Source organism: Theobroma cacao, chromosome 1 (assembly GCF_053813885.1).
Source record: "Theobroma cacao isolate CCN51 chromosome 1, ASM5381388v1, whole genome shotgun sequence".
NCBI classification, from domain to species: Eukaryota; Viridiplantae; Streptophyta; class Magnoliopsida; order Malvales; family Malvaceae; genus Theobroma; species Theobroma cacao.
Genome location: NC_142639.1, coordinates 12,090,616 through 12,110,109, shown reverse-complemented (window position 1 = coordinate 12,110,109; position 19,494 = coordinate 12,090,616). Strand labels below are relative to the sequence as shown.

The 19,494-nt window shown below is 35.4% G+C and overlaps 3 protein-coding genes across 21 annotated transcripts; 1 reads left to right on the top strand and 2 right to left on the bottom strand.

Annotated features, from left to right (window-relative positions):
- Positions 1 to 246: 246 nt before the first annotated feature.
- On the bottom strand, positions 247 to 1,695 carry LOC18612357 (uncharacterized). Of its 3 annotated transcripts, none has more exons than XM_018120382.2 (2): positions 1,530 to 1,695; positions 247 to 1,149 (listed from the first exon to the last, which is right to left on the bottom strand). In XM_018120382.2, the coding sequence occupies exon 2, from the start codon at positions 1,086 to 1,088 to the stop codon at positions 423 to 425; it is 666 nt and encodes a 221-aa protein (XP_017975871.2). In that variant the 5' UTR covers positions 1,089 to 1,149; positions 1,530 to 1,695; the 3' UTR covers positions 247 to 422. The 3 variants fall into 3 exon arrangements, with proteins under 3 accessions (XP_017975871.2, XP_007049182.2, XP_017975864.2); XM_007049120.3 differs by having other exon boundaries at positions 1,456 to 1,531; XM_018120375.2 differs by lacking the exon at positions 1,530 to 1,695 and adding an exon at positions 1,410 to 1,520.
- A 493-nt stretch (positions 1,696 to 2,188) lies between these two features.
- Positions 2,189 to 9,484, bottom strand: LOC18612356 (uncharacterized). 17 transcript variants are annotated; one of them, XM_018122494.2, is made up of 15 exons: positions 9,112 to 9,484; positions 8,375 to 9,009; positions 8,123 to 8,283; positions 7,544 to 7,604; positions 7,196 to 7,261; positions 6,903 to 6,988; positions 6,481 to 6,544; positions 5,307 to 5,519; positions 4,717 to 4,782; positions 4,267 to 4,346; positions 4,028 to 4,177; positions 3,864 to 3,914; positions 3,517 to 3,579; positions 3,149 to 3,258; positions 2,189 to 2,772 (listed from the first exon to the last, which is right to left on the bottom strand). In XM_018122494.2, the coding sequence occupies exons 1-11, from the start codon at positions 9,251 to 9,253 to the stop codon at positions 4,060 to 4,062; spliced, it is 1,692 nt and encodes a 563-aa protein (XP_017977983.2). In that variant the 5' UTR covers positions 9,254 to 9,484; the 3' UTR covers positions 2,189 to 2,772; positions 3,149 to 3,258; positions 3,517 to 3,579; positions 3,864 to 3,914; positions 4,028 to 4,059. The 17 variants fall into 17 exon arrangements, with proteins under 17 accessions (XP_017977983.2, XP_017977874.2, XP_017977915.2 ...); XM_018122385.2 differs by having other exon boundaries at positions 3,868 to 3,914; XM_018122426.2 differs by having other exon boundaries at positions 4,052 to 4,177.
- A 4,600-nt stretch (positions 9,485 to 14,084) lies between these two features.
- LOC18612355 (ARM repeat superfamily protein) lies at positions 14,085 to 17,018 on the top strand. The gene is made up of 2 exons (XM_007049116.3): positions 14,085 to 15,999; positions 16,550 to 17,018. The coding sequence occupies exon 1, from the start codon at positions 14,229 to 14,231 to the stop codon at positions 15,966 to 15,968; it is 1,740 nt and encodes a 579-aa protein (XP_007049178.3). The 5' UTR covers positions 14,085 to 14,228; the 3' UTR covers positions 15,969 to 15,999; positions 16,550 to 17,018.
- Positions 17,019 to 19,494: the final 2,476 nt, after the last annotated feature.

The following is a 19,494-nucleotide window of genomic DNA, read 5'->3' as shown; positions in this document are numbered from 1 at the left end:
TGACAATCACATTTAATTAATTATTTAGATATTAAAGTATGTTGATGTATAAAATAAAAAAATTATAACTTTTTTCAGTGCTTTAGTATAAGTATCACATTAATTTTTTTTATATTTTAATTTCCAATATGAAATTATCCTTTTTTTTTTAGACATTAAAAAAGATTGTCTCTGCCTTAATTCTTCTGTTTTCCTCAATGCGAACAGAATGTTTTTGGTTCTTCTAGTCAACATTTCTAAAGCCAGTGGGCCAAAATAGCAAAACCAGTTTGAAAGTGTTGTCGTATTGTTTTCATCTTACATGGCAGGTAAAATTCCCCTCAAAGAATATTTTCAGGAATCTCCATGAAAACCACGAAAAATAAATAGAGGAAAAGCGAAAAGCTTAAGCAAGAACAAAGAGGGTCTGAAAACTCTGAAATCTAGAAAATATCAAGAATATCGAGAATGGAACGGTTGCAGACAGGGCATGAACCCCGGTTGACCCACACTTCCCTGGAACAAACCCTGCAAAATGCGTGCCCACATGGAATAAAGGCCGCTCCTTTCTTCCTCTCCATGCACACGCAGCACATCCAATCGCAGCTACCTCCTCCTCCTAGTCCTCCTACTCCTACACCTTCAACATTAACGACATTGTCTTTCCTTTTCTTCTTCCAATCAACGCCGTCCGTTTCTTCAATCAATCTCATCAACGTCTTGACCTCCGTGGGACTTGGACCCATGTTGGTTGTCCGCAAATTACGCTCCGCCGCTAGCGCCATTGCCAAGTTCATTCCCGAACCTGCTGTGGGTACTTGCTGCTGTTGCTGCTGGCCCACCAAAAGCGGGGTGCTGGCACTGTTCTCTGTTTGATTCTGAATACGATTATTTACGACATTGCCACTCCTACTGATAATCACTTGCTGGCTTTGAGCAGCTGCTGCTGCTGCTTCTTCTTCTTCATCTTCATCTTCTTCTAGGATTGATATGGTTGAAATTCTGGCTCTGGGACTCCAGGTGGCTCCGCAGCATCCCATAGCCTTCAATCCTAGCCTTTGTTTCAGATTCTTCCAACTTGCTCTCCTGTCTCTGACTATGCTCTCCATTTTTTGCCCTGCTTGAACAACGTCCTCTCTTCTTGTTTTTCCTTTTCCTTGCTTTTGCTTTCTATATGTATATAATCGATTAGATGCAAAGTTCAAATCAGTCGCTGTTTGAATTACTAATCAAAGAAAACCGAAATGTAAAAGGAAAAACGAAAAGAACAGAGAAAGACTCATAGATGAATAAATGCAATGCAGAAATTGAATGGAACGTTGCATTATGCATGAAAGATCCAACACTCTTCCTCCACGTATCTAGCATGATGCAGAGATAATAAATGTAACTTGGAGAGTAAATAAGAAATAAAATACGGAGAAAAATACCAAGGAAATTTAATTTAATGGATTGAGCTAAGACATGTTTCTTTACTTGAAATTAGCTTGGCAGCCAAAAGAATTAAGCAGTGAGAAACTGGAAGAAAAATAATTGTAAAGAACCAAAACCTGAAACTAAGTGAGTGGAAAACAAGTGAATATAAAAGAGACGTGGCAGTATGGTGAAACCGCGTCAGAATGGAGAAATTCTGAGTTCATGATCAGTTTGCCGGATGGTCATTACAAATTGTGGGTCCGGACGCTTTTCAGAAAAATATTGCACCCTTCGAGAGACCTTTCTCTTTTTTCAATTACTCTGCTCTTAAATTATGGCTAAGGTTAAGCCTGTTTACATTTTGTTGGGACAATTATGGGTCGTCGGTCAATAGAGCTTAGCAATCATGGATATGTATATATATATAGACACGAGGGAGGACTTTCAAAATTTTAATGTTTAATTGTTATCTTGTTGCCATTGCTCTTAAAGAATTGGAAGACGGCAACCGCAGGTGCATTCAATTAGCCACTGTTAGCTTTACAATGGATGCATCTTAGAAGGAAGAAAGGCAGGGGGAATACTTTTATCAAAAAGAAAAGGAGGACATGCAAAGAACAACTTTAAAATAGTCTTTGAGAAAGAGATCAGAGGACATACGATTCTAATTTTTTGCTTCACAAAGTCAAAAGCCATGAAATGCGGCGATCATGAGTTAGGTACGCAACAGCTGTTAATAAATTCATGGCTCCCTCTCCCGATAATTAGTCTAAGTTATAGGAGTAGCCTCACATTGATTTTTCCTTTTTCTAAATTTATGGCGGTTGAGAAAAGAATAAATGATTAGCAGCAACATGCAGTGATCATGAGTCCTTTCGACTTTGGATCTTCCAGGGCCCATACCAAGTGGCTTCAATGGACCCATACTATTTTTCACCATGCATAATTGCATATACTAAAGTTCGATTTCAGACCATAAATTCTTTGGATGAAGGCTCAGAAGAGATCAACTTCCCCCCTTCCCTACACATTTTGATCAAAGAACATAAAAGAATAAACTACCAACCAACCTCCCTCTAGTTATTAGTCAGGAGGCATATCACTATCACTATCACTATAGCCGCCTGCAAACGTTCGTTTTTTTTCTCTGCTATCATCACGTAACATGAGAAACCCCCTAAAATGAATGTGTTCTACTTGATGGAATGTTCAATGGAATAGGAACAGAAACAAATAAATATTGAACGAGAATGCTCACTATATGAGTGTTCTCAAAAATGGTTCAGCATAAATATATCTCTGCAACACGATCATCTATAGCTGCCATCATTAAGGGATCAACTGCAGGATCTAAAGCTGCCATCATTAAGTGATCAACTGCAGGAAACGGGACACAGCAGTGGTTTAGATACTTTCTTTGCACTTACAAGCATAAAGCATTGCTCTCAAAAAAAAAAAAAAAAAACAAACAAGAAGCATAAAGAATTGAAGATATAGTTCAAGGAACATAATCTGTCTAGATAACCCATGATGCTACACAGGAAATAAATACTATGGATGATTCATTGTTTTAGGACATTAAGGGAAAAATAAAAGTCCTATACCATTCACATAAGAAAAAGATGTAGAATTTGCCTATTATCTTCTTTGCTGTCAAGTTGTCCACTTAGGCATAGTGTGGAAGAAAAGTAACCTTCAAATTATCCAAATCAGGTGTCCTTGTTAAAACAAGAATGATGGCAATAAAACTCACCTCGTTACATATCAAAAAACATCTCTGGTGGCAAATGTATCTACAATTTTGTTGAGTCAAGTTCACATTGTCAATCCCATAGAAGAAAGCAGGCATGCTTCATGAGCAACCTATACATGGAAAAACCAATTCAACACCATTCTAGGGAAGTTTTGCTGGAAACTAAGATCTGTAATGTAAGACAGGAATTAAGTTATTTCACATTCATTAACTCAAAAAAGCATTCCATAATATAGCTCATAGCTTAAAGTCATTATACATGTATATTGTGCACAAATATACACAAAGTTTTAAATGCCATACAAATGATTTTTAACTATCATCTCAAAAGTGCATCAAGAAATCTAACAAGGACAAGTAAATCTTACAATATATTCAAAATTCTGTTTAAGCCTTCATATATTTACCAAAGGTCCCCTACATTGTAAAAACTGACAAATAGAAATTTTAGGAAATATAGAAAATTACAAAAGGAACTTGTAGAAAATAAGGCTTAAGTCCATTGAGTGCTGAACATATATGAACCATGTTAGAAGGAATTGTTATAAGATAAAAAGAAATAGACTCCAACTAACATACAAAAGAATTCAGCAAAATCAAGCAGATAACAGGACCTCCAATGCTTGACTATAAATACTTAATATTGTGCCCTTGATTGATAATATGGATGAGTGAACCATGAACTAATCGCACATAGAAATAAAATGGAATTTACCTACATTTTATATGAACTTTGAACCATGCCCATGCCAAAAGAATCCTGAAACTGTATTTAAAAAAAGCAACAAAAGAATCTGATTATAATTCCTTATTCCATGACATGAGAACTACATCTTAACTCCTAATGGATTCAAGAAACTTAATAAAATCGATTAGTACTCAGTCAGATATGCCGCATCCTACCCTACGTTCTATTTATTATAGCCCTCTTGCAGCATCAAATGACGGTAGCTACGACCACGTATAACTCGCTGCCAAAGATACTGAAGCAAGTTCCGGTAACTCAATTGCATCCGCTCCTGGACAAGCCTGTGATCCAACATCAGAACATGTGAGCATATGATCCTCATGAGCATGTACCAATCCCATTCCCTTTTGTGGCAGTTTCTCTCACTTACCATCTTACAAGACACCTCTGAATACCTTTAGAGATGGGGCGAATGAAAGAAGGATCCCTTTGAGCATAGAGCAAGCCAACCTAGAAAGGGAGATTTTGCAGAGAATGGATTTAATTTCCCATGCACACAAAAATATGGGTCCTAAAGCCACACAAGATCAGTTTTGGAAGATAATTACAGTGTGCTGTCTGTTTACAATATCAAGTTTTCAATACATGTATTCAGCATAACATTTGGAAAAAATTTTAGGCAAAAGAGTTTAATAAATCAAATACTACCATCAGTACAGCAAGATTTTAAAGCAATAAGGGACTGAATTCCACTGCAAGTTTTGGTCATTGGAGAAAGTTGGATGTGGCTAAAAGATTTAACACTATCCTTGAATTTCAAATTGAAGGCCAGGGAGAATTGTAAAAGCAACAAAATTGTGAAAGCAAAAAGAAGAAATACCTCCACTAATGCAACAGCAGCAGGATCATCCAAAATCTCTAGACTACAGTCAGCTAGATAATTAATCTGCATACGGATAAGGGGGAAAAACAAAATTATTTGAAGCATCAACAATTTTCAAGAATGACAGTTGTATAGCAAATTGAGCACCTAAAGTAAGAAATTTATTCATATTATGGTGATGCACTTAAACAAGACTATGCATACAGATGAATTGATACAAATCTGTGACAAATTGCAAGAGGCAGTCTAACAGGATGACATTCTAAGTTTCCACTGCCTGATGCTTTTCATAAATCAGAGAATTACTAGCAATGAACAGGAAAAATCTGGTTATGAAGTTGAAGCCAGCCTTTTTGAGGCAAAAATAAGAATCATGACCAAAAATCGAAAAGTGAAAAACAAAGTTCAGAGCATCAATAAAGAAATGGAAGCATAATCCTGAAATGGAAATTTACTACAAAATTTGGAGAAAAAAAAAACAGATTATTTTAGGTATTCCCATATTTACAGCCACAATAATTCCAACAAAATTAAGCACCAAAGAACAAATATTTCAAAGCAGTGCGAGTGCTAAGTGACACACTTACACCAAATTCTGTGTTAACTAGAGATTGAATAAAATCCATTAGTTGAATCTTTGCCCATTCCAAGCGTGTAGTATGGTCCTTGGATGAAGGAGGATGTCTCCAAGGAGCACCAAAACGTAATCTATCATCTAAAATCTTTCCACTTCGTGCATCATCGGCAAACTTTTGCAGGAGCATCAATGCTTTCTCCATTGAAGGATTCACCACAGTAACCTAAAAATGATTATTGCAGAGAATGTAAGATAGCAATGGTGCACAATTGAACGAAAGCCCAAGTAATCAATTAAAAGAAAAATATTAACATCACAACATCAAAATAGCAAACCCCAAAATAATAAACAGTACCATAAGTCTTCTAATTAAAATTCTGAATGTTATTAACTTCTAATATTTTTGTAAGATTTTTCAAGAACCAAGTTCATTTATAATGCATCAATGCTTTATCCATTGAAGGATTCATCAAATTAACCTAGAAATGATTGTTGCCAAGAATCTAAGACAGCAACAGAGCATTGAGCTCAAACCAGGCTGTACAACCAACCTTTGTTGTCATTGGTTTTTTCTTTTATTTTCATGAGGAGGTGTGGGACTAAGCAAAAAGGGCACACAGGGGCTGATCATTCTATACATATTGGGGAGCTAAAGAGAGAGCCCTAGATCCCACAGATTTTCTCTCAAGCCAAGCTGAACCCATAGGCTAAGCCAAGCCCCACAAGTGCACTAATTTGGACTTGAACCCAGAGTACAAACTACAAGGACACCATCTTCAGTAATGGCAATAGACCTTTCCTTTATTATAACGTTGTGTGCAAATATCTTTACATAACTGCATATTAAAATCTTGAAAAACTAATTCAATAAAATCACCCATAAAAAGAATAGTCAACAAGCCAGGTTAGAATAGCTTATGGTATGCCAGCTGTTTATCCATGAATAAAGTGAAAAATGAAGTGCAGTTACCAACAAATATCTACTAGGGAAAAACAGCGATTACAAAATCATGTAAAAACTATAAATCATAACTCTTTTAGACTGTTCCTCTTGTATAATTATCCACATTCGAAATGCCAGAATACTAATCAATCCTGACAAATTGACTTGTAAAAATGATAGCATATGTGCTTAAAAGGATCAAGGAAATAACATGAAAGGTGCTTTCATTCATGAAGTTTACCTGCAAATATGCTAAATATGCATCCACTATGTCTTCAAACGTACTTGCCTCGTTGTCCATCAACCTATCGTTGAAGAAAACAAATTTTAACAAAATGCTACAGTGCATAGAATAGTTGTATTCAACATGACAGGCCCACATTAAAATGTTAACACAGAAAATTTCTTACTAAATTCAATTTTTTTTCATCCTTGCAATGAGAGCGTTAGAATCTTACAATAACAAAAGACAGCTCAGGAAGTAACTGAGATAAAATGAGACTCAACAACCACAAACACACTGGATAACCATAACCACACACTTTTATCATCATCTTTATCTGGAAAAAACAAATTTCAACATCTAGTTTTTGAAGCCACTATAGTGTCCAATATGAGATTTGAGATAACAATACAACAAACTGAACATGAAACATTTCTTACTTCTGGTAATAATTGCTTTGTTTGAGCACATAAAGCTCAAAAAGATGTCGAGGGTTTGGCCCAAGCACATCATCGATCACCATCCACTGCATTCCAAATCAAGGTAAGCTTAAAAGTTGCCTAGAATGTCTGTAATTCCAGATGCAGATAGATGGTTTGGAAGGAAAAAGATGTCCTCTACAGACTATTGAGAACTAAACATAAAATTTGATGGGGCTTTGAGCTCTAATTTTTCCTTCTTTCCTGATTATGGTGGTTTCATCATGTTTCTCTATTAACAAATCAATGCTCACCTCTGCATGAGTGAAGTAATCAGAAACCACGTGCATTTTAGCTTCTTGGGGAGTCCAACCAAAGGTCTGCAAATCAAACAAATTGAAGTAATTAAAATGCACCAGCACCATCCAGTTATATACATACTAAAGTGTGTGATCAAAGTTGTTCTGAAAATATTTGAAACATGAAGGTAAAAACACACTACTTAAAAGCCAATGAAATGAAACACATAAATGCATTATGCATATATGCATGTTCATTCATTGATGCACACAGAAATGTTTTATGGATGTGTATCTCCATGTGTTTGTGTGTGTGCACACATATTGGTGCGACATGAGTATCATATGTAATTTTCTGACTACCTCACGAGAGATGAATATATCTGGAAACCCAAAATCCATGAAAGCTTGATATGAATAGTAGCTGAGAAAAAATAATTTATTTGTTACTTGTTAGAAGTAAAAAAGATAGAAATAGAGTAAAAGGTTTCTAAAGTTCAAAGGCACATAAAAAAATATGCAAAACTAAGCATTGTAAAGGTTCCAAAAAATAAAGAAGAGTAGGAAGAAAGCCTATAATTCCCTTAACTGAAATATGTCATAATAACGTAAAAATTGTCCATCAAACAACAGCATGCAAGAATTGTATCACAGTTGTAATTCTGAAATTGTAACACATTTTGAGTGTTTTGGCACTACTTCCCTGAACTATTGAGCTAAACAACAAAAAGGCACTTGAAACTAAACATTGCTCAAAATTATTGCTGTTAGACAATGTGCATCCTGAACTTAGCCCTTCAGCGTTTTGGAAGGAGCAATATTTCAGCTAATTGAGGAAGAAAATTGAAAAGTTTAAACTTAAAACTTACATAAAATAGAAATATTTAGCATAAAGTAAACAACAATAAATAGAAAACATGGCTAAATAGTAATAGTCCCAACCTATCTGATGTCACGAGTACAACAGGCAGACATCGCTCATTTGCTCCTAAAGCAATTATTCTCCAGATCAAACTGTCATGATACATTGATCCACACACTGTCGAGTCATCCGTTAACATTGCATTCCGAAGAATTTCAATATTATTTATGACCAACTTAGGCTGCCAAATGTAAAACAAAACAATGATTAATTGACAAACCACTTAAATGCAATAAAGAGGTTCGTTCAAAATTTTCTAGTTAACAAACTACCTGAAAATGGTCAATCTCAGCAGCTTGAGAGAGCAAGTCAAACAACAAACAAGGCCAATCAGTACATGAATTTGATAGCGACCTTGAAAACCGTCCACTCCTATTCAAATCAGCAATGGCATTACCTCTCCACCCTTGCTGCACCTTAATCACCTCCTTAGCCAATCTCAATGCGACAATCGCTTCCCTAAAATAAGAAGCCTCTTCAATAGACAAACTCTTCCCTTTCTCTTCAAACCCCAAAACCCCATCAATCTCCTCAGCATTTGATCGAGCAGATAACGCAAAAACCGCTCGATCCCATAAACCCGAGCCCGAAACCTTATCAGAAAACGCAGTTTTAAAAGCGTTTCGGTTTAATATTCGGCGAAGGGCGGTGTTAAGGCCGTGCCACTTATTGAGTGTGGTGAAGATTTGGTTAGAGCTAATGGTTCCAAGCTTGATGCCTTTATAAGCCATTGATTCGAGGCAGTTTTCGAGTTGGGTTCGGCAGTTAGATAAAGAAGGTAGGTCACAGGTGGACCAAGAGGTCCAAGGAAACGAACCGTCGAAATTGGGATGGTGGTCTTTGATTGATTGAGCGAAGTCTACGTAGCCGGTTAAATGGGGGCCTTTGTTCCATTCACCAAGAAGACCTGGAAACAAAAAGGAAAAGTGAATGTCTTTTACTTCACATAAAAAAAAAAAAAAAAAAAGGCTGGTACAGAGAAATGTAAGTGAATTTGGGGGGAGGTTACGGTCGAGGATGAGAGTGGTTTTGCCGACGCCACGGGGGCCGTGGAGAATGAGGGGTTGAGGGACACGGTGGTGTTGGGCGTGGTTGTTGAGGATTGTTTCTAGTAAAGGTCTTGGAATGATCTTCCATGCTTTGTTCACCATTTGATTTTGCTTCTTCTTCTTCGTCGACGCTGGGATGCTGCCTCTGCGTTTCTAGAAGCTCTGCCTGCCCTGGGCTGAGTGCTGAGTCGTGGGGTTTTAGGGGGTGTGTTCATAACAAATTCTAGGGGTTTAGCCATTTAAGCCCATCTAACGTGTAACGAAAGGGGCAGATGGGGTCGACACTGGATTCGGAAAAACAAGCTTGGTTTAGCCATAGCACACACACTCTCATTTCACTTCTCCTATGGATACGAGTTTAACTTCTAGTCATTTATCCTAAAAATGAGAGAGTATACACCATATTTCAGTCTTGGGTTTTTTTTACTGTGTTAAGTAATAATTTAGTTAAGACTCTTATAACTCTATCAAATTATTCTTGAATATTTGGATTTAAATCTTCCAAAAAAAATTAATACAAAGACTTGGTTTAAAACTTTAATTGATATATAAAAGAGTTGAAATTATTAAACTACTATTTTATATACAATTATTGCAAGACTTATATCATTATCAAGTTATAATATAAATTTTGTACTAAAAAAGAACATGTTCTTAGCTTGAAGGAAAATGAAAAAGTGATTTTATTTTCTAACTAATTTTGAAAATAGATAACAAAAGAAAAAAAATTGAAAATAAAAATAATAAGCACATATAACCAATCAAATAATCGGTAGATAAACCCAATATTTGTTCACCCATCCTGAGCCTGAAACTACTTACAAGGCCCAACAAGTGGGGCCAGTTAAAAAGATCCGTTGCTATTTCTCCACCGTCGGCTCCAAAAATCAGTTCAGAGGCATGAAGCCCGCTCTAGCGTTCAGTCTTTGTTGGCGCTTCTAGATTCCATTTTCTCTTTACACATTTGAAAATTCATTAAATTTTGATTAGAAGACAAAATTAATAATTTCTCTTCAAATCAATCCCATCCGACTATACTTACGACTTGAACCGTCATAGTCTCTACCATATTCTCCTTATATGTATAAAAAAAAGTAGTATAAATTTCTTCACTATAACTTTTAAGTAAATTATATGTTTATACTAATACAGTAATACACAAAGTAATTGTCTAATTTATTAGGCCAATTAATTGATTTCAAAAAATTTAAGATGAGTTTGTATTTTTCTCTAAATTAAATATCATTTATTCATAACTTTCTCGTTCCCCTAAGTAACCCTTCCCATTTATATATTAATTATTTTGGTAGATCATTTGTTTATTTATTTATGCTCTCTCTTTCTCTCTCTCTCTCCCTCTTTTTTTCAAAAAAAAAAAAACTGTGTTCTTTTTTCGCTCATGAAGAAAAATTGCAAACAACTAATGTTTATTACCTTATACCTTATCAAGTAATTGGAGTAAATCAACTCCAACTGCCTTCATAAATATCTATTGTGATAGCTTAACTGTTGAACTTTATCCTTACTGCTGGTCCTTAAATTTCAATTCTAAATTTTGAACATAAAAATTATGGAATTGGGTTCTTCTTCATTTCTTTTTAATTCATTATCTTTAAAATTAAAAATCTGTTTACAGTGGTGAACTGAAGCTGGACCAAACAAATTTTATTGGGTGCAAATGGGCAATTGAATACTGAAGGTGTAACCGACAAAAATGAAGTGAAATTTCATTTTTCAGTTGATGAATACATATTTAATACTTACTGAAATATGGAATCCTCCTCTAAAAAACATTAATAAATACGTTGAAATATAGTACTAATTAAATTGGTCTTATTGAGCGTGCTAGGTCGGTGTAACTTCCAACAATTGGACCTCATTTATCAGTAATAGCCCACCCATTTTGGATTTGGGCCCTCTGCAATTGTACAGTTCCCACTCTTGATTCCTACGCCACATTCATTTGCTAAAATGTCACCAAAACATTTTAAATCTGCAAAATCATGCATCGATGCTTCATGCCCCACAAATTCATTCCCCCTCCATTTTAGTCTCATATGATTGGTAAGAAAGAAAATTGAAAAACGAATAAAAAAGAATAAACAAAAATAAATGATAAAAATTAAACTAATACATATTTTCTTTTTTTATTAAGAGCTTGTTTGGCTTGATTTTTTTCTAACTTAAAAACTATTATCAAGCTTTTATAAAAAATAATAGTTTTTAAAATTAAGTTAAAGTTATTTGGTAAATTTTTTTTTATAAATTATAATTTTTGTTAAAATTATTATAGAAGGTATTTTTTTTAGAGAGTAATATTGTAATTATTTTTAACAAATGAGGATATTTTTGAAACAAAAATAAAACTTCTCTTATATTTTTAAAAGAAGAGAAGAAATTTTTTTTAAGCTCTTTTTTTTTTAAATTTGTTTTTAAAAAAAATTTATTGTTTTTAAAAAAAAGCTTATCAAAAAATCATGTTTTGTCTGACTTTTGCTTTTAAAAAGTAGATAAGCTGAAAAAAAGCTAGGCCAAACATGCACTAAGACTATTAACTTATACATTATCAAGTGAAGTTTAAAAATTTTTACGAGCAATAAAATAAGATTTAATTAAAATTTTGTAGACTTTTTCTATCACTTTAGTTGTAAGCCAACTAATCAAGATCCAACTTGTCATTGTTTTTATGTCATGTTAGTATATACGAGTTCACAACTTTTTCTAATTAACATGACAAATTATTATTATTATTATTATTATTATAAATACATGAACATGTATATGCAACATGATAAATTTCAATATCGTGTTATGTCACATCATGATTGATTGAATTTATATTCATGTTCAAATAATATTTATATAATAATTGTTTTAAGAAAAATGAGGATTGAAAATGAAAGAAAAAGAGCATTGTCATTTCAAATAATTTATTATTATTATAGAAATAATATTTATAATTGTATGTAGTAGCATCGTATAAAAATTGAAAAATTCAAATTAAGAAGTAGTTACAACTGTTAAATGGGATAATACTTAATTTTTCACAGTGGGCTTTCAAAAATAAACAAGGGTTTTTTTAAGGCATAATGAAATTAACTTTTATAAAATAAAATGTTTATATTTATATTTATATTTATATAAAGTTATTATTTAAGAATGAGTATTTACGTGACAATAAATACTAGCTGGGTAAATAAGAGGGAAAGAAGTAGCTAGCTGTTGCCTAATCAGCCTTCAGACAACTGCCGAGCAAGACAGCTACTGGCATAAGCGGGGCCTAGAAAAATGCATCATTGGGAAGTTCAAGAATGACACACTCCAGTACTCCTGCTCAAAACTTTTCCTATATTATTATGTCATTAAATTTACCGCAACTAATAAAACAACTTTCTTTCTTTTTTCTATAATTCTGAGATATAAAGTATGATAATTTGACAATAATATTTGAAATTTTGATCTTTGCAGCAAAGGGGGCTTATATTTTCTAAAGACCAAGCTTATTAAATTTATGCTTATCCCACGATCAGATAACAATAGTCTTCTGTGTGGATGAATTATTGAACTTGTATCATATCTGCACTAACAACCAAGTGTGTTGGACCTTGACATCAAATTGTCATTGACTTCTATTAAATGTATAGCCCGCCAAAATCTTAGTCAAGTTCCAAAGCTAACAACTTTCTATTAATAATAAATAATGACTTATTTTAATTTAAATTTATTTTCTTAAAAACAAAAGGCCAAAGTAAGACTAACCGATTGTATTTAGCCTTAAATTTTATTTTGTTGAATAATTAAATGAAACAAAAACATTTGTTTTGTGTCAATTACATATTTTAAAAGGTAAAATATCCCCACTTTTTAAATTTTAGTCGAAATTTCAAAAAGGTTTATTAGTTTTCAAAGTGAACATTTTATCTCAAAAATACAAATATTATTAATAGAGATTAAGAAAAAATTAAAATATTTTTTTTATAAATTTAAAAAATTATTATTATATTTTAAAATTAAAAAAAAAAAAACATCCACCGGTGCTCATAAGAGAAGGGAGCACCAAATTGGGCTCCCTTGGGAGCGCCAAATCAGGGCTCCCCTTATTGAGAGGTTTTTTTTTTCAAAAAAAATTAAAAAATAATAAAAGTATATAATAATAATTTTAAAAATTAATCAAGAGTAAAATTTTTTTTTTACTCTTATCATGTTAGTAAATTGACGAAAATATTAACAGTTGATTAATAGCTGGACTTAAGTATCAAGTGAAAAATATTTTTTTGAGACGAGATGTTTATTTTGAAAACTAATATACCTTTATACAATTTTGATTAAAACTTAAAAAATAAGATATTTTGCCCAATTTTAAATTATCTGATCCGACTAGCTTATACTTATTATAAAGTTCTTATCCTAAAAAAAGGATTTATCTCTTAATTGTTTGGATTAGAAAAGGAAAGAAAATCCCCAATGCTTAAGCACGTCCTGCCTGCCAAATTTGAGGCCCACAGTATTCATACTCAACTTCTCATCACCCATCACGGATTATGATTCAAGTTTCTCTGATGAATGCACCGCTTAAATTCTGATCATGTTTTTGTTACAGAAAAAGAAAGCAATCAAATGTCCTTAATACCTGGGAATATTAAGATTGGAAACTTTTGATTCTACTAAAAATCAAATTTTATTCAACAGTCAACCCTCTCATTCTGTCAAGAAAGTCAACATTTGTATAAAAACGTTACTTTAAGTAGATCCAAAATTTTTAATGCATAAAATGTTTTCCTAATGTGACGTGGCAGAGAGTCTTTGAGAGAAGATTTCGGTCAACGTACTGTAGCTGACTTAAGCCCAAGCCGGGAACCCAACCAGTCAGCTCGTGACTTCTTCAAGACACAGTTCCCTCGCCTCCAAGGCTTCTCACACCGAGAAACTCCTTTTCCTTTCCAACTCTCTCTCTCTCTCCTGCTCTCCATTTCCTTCTCTTTCCTTTCCCCCCAAGCAAACCCTGTCTCTTTCATATTTTTTGCCATTTCACCTTAACCCTAACATTTCCGGTTCCTAATCCGGGCTTCAACCTCAAATGCATCCATCTGAACAACCGCAACCGCCACAACCTCCACCACCGTCAGAACAATCAGTATCTCAACCACCGCAAACACTTCTCGACTTAATCACGAGCGTACTCTCTATCCTCCTCCTTTCTTCCCTCACCGTCCGATCTTTCGTCGGGCGGTGGCAAGTCCTCCGATCAAAGCTCTGTTCCCTCCAATCCTCTCTCTCCTCAATCTCCGAATCTCCTCACTGGAACGAGAACTCTTTGCTTCACACGCTTTTCCCTTCGCTTCTCTCCACTCTCCAACGTTTGAAAGCTCTCTCCGATCAATGTACTCTCTCTTCCTTTACTGGGGGGAAACTCCTCATGCAAAGCGACCTCGACATGGCTTCGTCTTCTCTCTCCAACCATCTCCATGACCTTGATTTGCTTCTCAGATCCGGCGTTCTTCACCAATCAAACGCCATCGTTTTGTCTCACCCGGGACCTGACTCTGATAAAGATGATTTAGGTTTTTTCATCAGGGATCTCTTTACGCGACTTCAGATTGGTGGTATCGAGTTCAAAAAGAAAGCTCTAGAATCACTTCTCCAGCTTCTAAACAACGACGAGAAGTCTACTACTTTGGTTGCTAAAGAAGGAAACGTTGGCTATTTGATTGGTCTTCTCGACGTTAACAGCCAACCTTTAATTCGAGAACAAGCCGTCTTAGCAGTGTCGATGCTGACTTCTTCGAGCGAAGATTCGAGAAAAATCGTCTTCGAAGAAGGAGGATTAGGGCCTTTGTTAAGAATCCTCGAAACAGGTTCCATTCCATTAAAAGAAAAAGCCGCGATTGCTGTTGAGGCAATAACGGCCGATCCCGAAAACGCCTGGGCAATTTCAGCATATGGCGGCATCACGGTTTTAATCGAAGCCTGCCGATCTGGTTCTCAACCAACTCAAACCCACGCGGTTGGCGCTCTTCGAAACGTGGCTTCCGTGGAAGATATGAAAATGGCTTTAGGTGAAGAAGGTGCGATTCCTGTTTTAGTCCAGTTATTAGTCTCCGGTACCACCGCTGCACAAGAAAAGGCAGCCAATTGCATTTCAATTCTCGCTTCTTCGGGCGAATATTTTCGCGCGTTGATTATACAGGAAAAAGGATTGCCGAGATTAATGCACTTGATTCAAGATTTATCAAGTTCAGATACGATCGAGCATGTTCTCCGTACAATCAGTTCACTGTCGGTCGCAGATTCTGTTTCACGGATTTTATCATCTTCAACGGCCTTTATTATCCAATTGGGTGAATTTATTAAGCACGGGAACATGATTTTACAACAGATTTCAGCTTCTTTGTTATCAAATTTGTCAATTACTGATGGAAACAAGCGAGCAATTTCTAGTTGTATGGGTTCTTTGGTAAAATTAATGGAATCACCAAAGCCAGTGGGCTTACAAGACGCGGCGGCGGAAGCAATTGTTTCGTTGTTGACTGTGCGATCAAATAGGAAGGAGTTGGTTAGGGATGAGAAGAGTGTGATGAGATTGGTGCAGATGTTGGATCCGAAGAATGAGGCTGTTTCTAAGAAGTTTCCATTGATGGTGGTGACGGCAGTGTTAAGCGGAGGAAGCGGTGGTTGTAGGAAGAGACTGGTGGCTGCCGGAGCTAATAAGCATTTGCAGAGTCTGGCGGAAATGGAAGTATCCGGAGCTAAGAAGGCGCTTCAAAGACTCGCTGGGAGTAGACTCAAGAGCATTTTCAGCAGGACTAGGAGGGAATAACCAGAAAAGATACTAACCCCCGCCAACAAAGGTATGTTCTTTTATGAGGATATAATTGGAAATTTAGGATTTTTGTTAGGGTTTTATTCAAAGAAATTTCTCGTTAGCGCATGGAGTAACTGTCCTCTATTTTAGCGCCATTCAGTAGCGTTAAAAGTACGATGTTGCCCCTTCTTTTATCGTCCTTAGGTATTATAATTTCTGGTACTTTAGCTTGCCACGTCAGCAATCGAGATGTGCTTAAAGTGCACTAAAACATGAAGGATTTCGATTATCCGAGTTGTGATAATGTCGCTCTCACGCCGGGAAAATGATGGCCAAAACATCGAAGCCTTAGATGGTTATGGGTCCCATTGTCACACTAATCAATTCCATGGACCCTTAAATTTTTAAGCTTATTATTTGTAATGCTGACGTGGTAATCTCTAAAGATACCCGTGTCCTGTACCAGCTACGTCGTCGTTTTAACCGCGTAGGTACTAAATTAACGGAGCAGATTATGTAGATACGTGTCTAGCACGTGAAAGTTTGGTCCGTGATATTTTGTAATTATTTCTTTTTGACAACTTATTATGATGCAGGTGGAGTCCGTTTGGAATTTTCTAACTGTCAGAGGAATGAGAAAGCGCTGTAGTGGAAAAAGCAACAAGCAAGACAACACACTTCGTATACTCCAAACCTTTTTACCTCATATCTTTTAAAATATTAATTATATTTTAATCTTTATATATTATATTACTATTAATATTAATATATGATGACAAAAGGCATGGATGCGGTTTTTAGGGAGTATCCTCGTTTTGCTTTTATATTTCTATTTTTTTAATTAAAATTGATTCACTCATGAAGCTGATGAGCTGTGAGAAGGAGGCTATGATGATTGTTATGTATCCCTCCTGTCTCTTCTTTTTTTTTTTTTTTCCTTCTTTCTAATTTTAATCTTCCTTTTGTGGATTTTGTTTTATAATGTAAATTCCTAAAGTCTTTGTTTTTTATCTGTAATTTCATTCTAGTAGTGGAAAAAAGAGTGCAACTGTTTTCTGCTCGTCATCTGACTTGCATTAGAATTACACTTATGGAATGTGGTGATATTTGTCTGATCTTTATTTGATTCTTATTTTGTCTGATTCGTTCGGTTTTGTCGTCGCTGCACGGAATGTTAGTTGAATTGAGATGACGCTGAATATTGATTTTGATACGGACGTTAGTGATCTAATTCGGCGGTGCAATGATGATGATGTTGCAGCCTACAACGCTAGGCAGTTAACTAAACCCAAAGCTTCAGGACTTAAATTTTGCTTTTTGGTTTTTGCCCTTTCCATGTGGGTAATGGGGAAGGAATCAACGGTAATGATTATGGTCGTAGTATTTAGCAATGCTGATTGATCATGGTCTTCAGATTTGGCAAATGTGGCGTGGGGGCCCAGGTGACCCCTTATCTTCACACTTTGTTTGCAATTCTGAATAACTAGCTTACGAAAGTAGATATGTTGTTGATGATCACGTATTTAATCAGATGGACCTGAAAATTTAGAAGTAAAATATAGTGGATTTTATCGAGGAGTGGGCCTCGAATGATATTGAGAATCTGAAAAGGGGAAAAAGAAGGGAAAAAATTGGGAAGAGGAGCCCAGCCAGCAGCAGGCAGGATCAGGGAGCAGGCTGCAGCAGCGAGGAAAAGAAAAATAGAGGGGGCGGAGGACTGAGGAGTAAGGCTCGGCGCTGATGTAGGGAAGAAGGGGAGCTATAAAGAGAGGGGAAAGGCTAGAAATGCGGGTCCCAAGCAGAAGAGTACAGGGACATCACATGGGAAAGAGAGAGATAAAAAACACTAGTATTAGGGAAAGATCGTAAACATTGAGTGGTCCATTTCTTTGATACACAACTTCACATGCTCTTGCTTGCTTCCTTCTTGGGTCTTGTCCTGGTTAGATCAGTCGTTGGTACCAAAATACCCTACGACAATGCATCAGATGCTGCCAAAGAAAGTTTCACTTTTTGTTTTTTGTTGTTGTTGGCTATGGTCATATTTCCCGTGAGCCCCTTTTAAGGCCATTGTGTTAACAAGCTGTAAAGCTTCGCGCTTCCAGCCCCGTTCTCTCTTGCTTGTATCATTACCTTCACAAATCTTTCCAGCCTTTCTATCTTTCTTTACGTTTTCGCGCCAAAAAATTAGTACTATTTACTGGTACAGGTTTCCAATGCTTTTGGGCCATTTTATTAATATTGTTTATGGTTAACAGAATGTAGCCAGGCCCACGCGAAAGTTCTAGCAATAGTAAAATAGTATTAGTAGTTATAATTCAAAGAATATCACAGCTGGCTCCTGCCCCGTCAATTGGTTTGGCGTCGAGTTGACAAATTCCATGAGTAAACATGGTTGGTTGCTCTGCTGTCGGGTCATTTAGTAGACAATTTTGGTAGTAGTAGTAGTATTTCAAAAGTTCAATTTTGGGGCAAAATCTAGACCTTGGAGGACGGCTGCAGGCATCGCTTGATGCTAGATAAAGATTTATTCTACCTAGACGGCTATGAAATCTTTGACTGGTCGGTGAGATCGGTGGTTGAAGTTGAAGGTTAGCTATTAGTCAATTACTGCATTGCGAGTTTTGTTCAATAATTACTGCATAAGCATAAGTTGTGAAAGAGATTCGAAAAAGAAAATGATTTTCCCTCGAGAACAAATAAAGTGCATCTCAGTAACATGTCTACGCAAACACAAGGATTTAGACAATGATTAGAAAGTGAGAACGCCAAATAGACACAGCATACTTACGTTTTATTATTACATTTGAAAGTTGAAAGGGTTGAGGCCTTTTCCTACTTCTCAGACTCAAGTTTAAAGAACACATTAAATCAACTCTACTTTTATTTATAAAGTATTATTGTCTATCATGTTTGCACTTTTTCTTAGTTCATAAGTTAAGTTAAATAATAAGAGATCATCCATGAATTCAATACCTTCAACTTCCTTGAGAAAATATTTTGTATTAAACTATTTTTAACTGATTTTTCCTTTTTTCATTGTCTATGCATGAAAGGCAAATTAATCCAGCAAATAAAATGCAAGAGCATTTTAACGTGGCCATCTTAAAGCTATTCCCTTTGAATTTGAAGTACCTGTTTGAAAACCTTTGTTGATATATCATATAATTTCCATCTAAATTCCAAGTCAACTAATAACAACCCTGTGGATGTTCTTCTACCAAAAGCAAGGATTGTTTTGGTCAGCTTTACGTTATCATCTTGAATATTCGTGGTTTTTGACTGAGATATTTATGTTTTTGAGCTCAAAGTAAAGCCTATTGTTATCCATTTCCACATTGATTAGATGGATTTTATCATTTATCAATGCGTAAAGACATCTATCAAGAAAATATCTCTCCTTTCACGCCAAGATTTCCAAAAGATCACTAGTTTTCCTATCTATCAAACAACAATACCCTTTTGAACAAATCCAATAGGTTTCATTTTAGGCAACTGCAAATGTAAAATAATTCTCTTCTTAATATTTATATATAATATT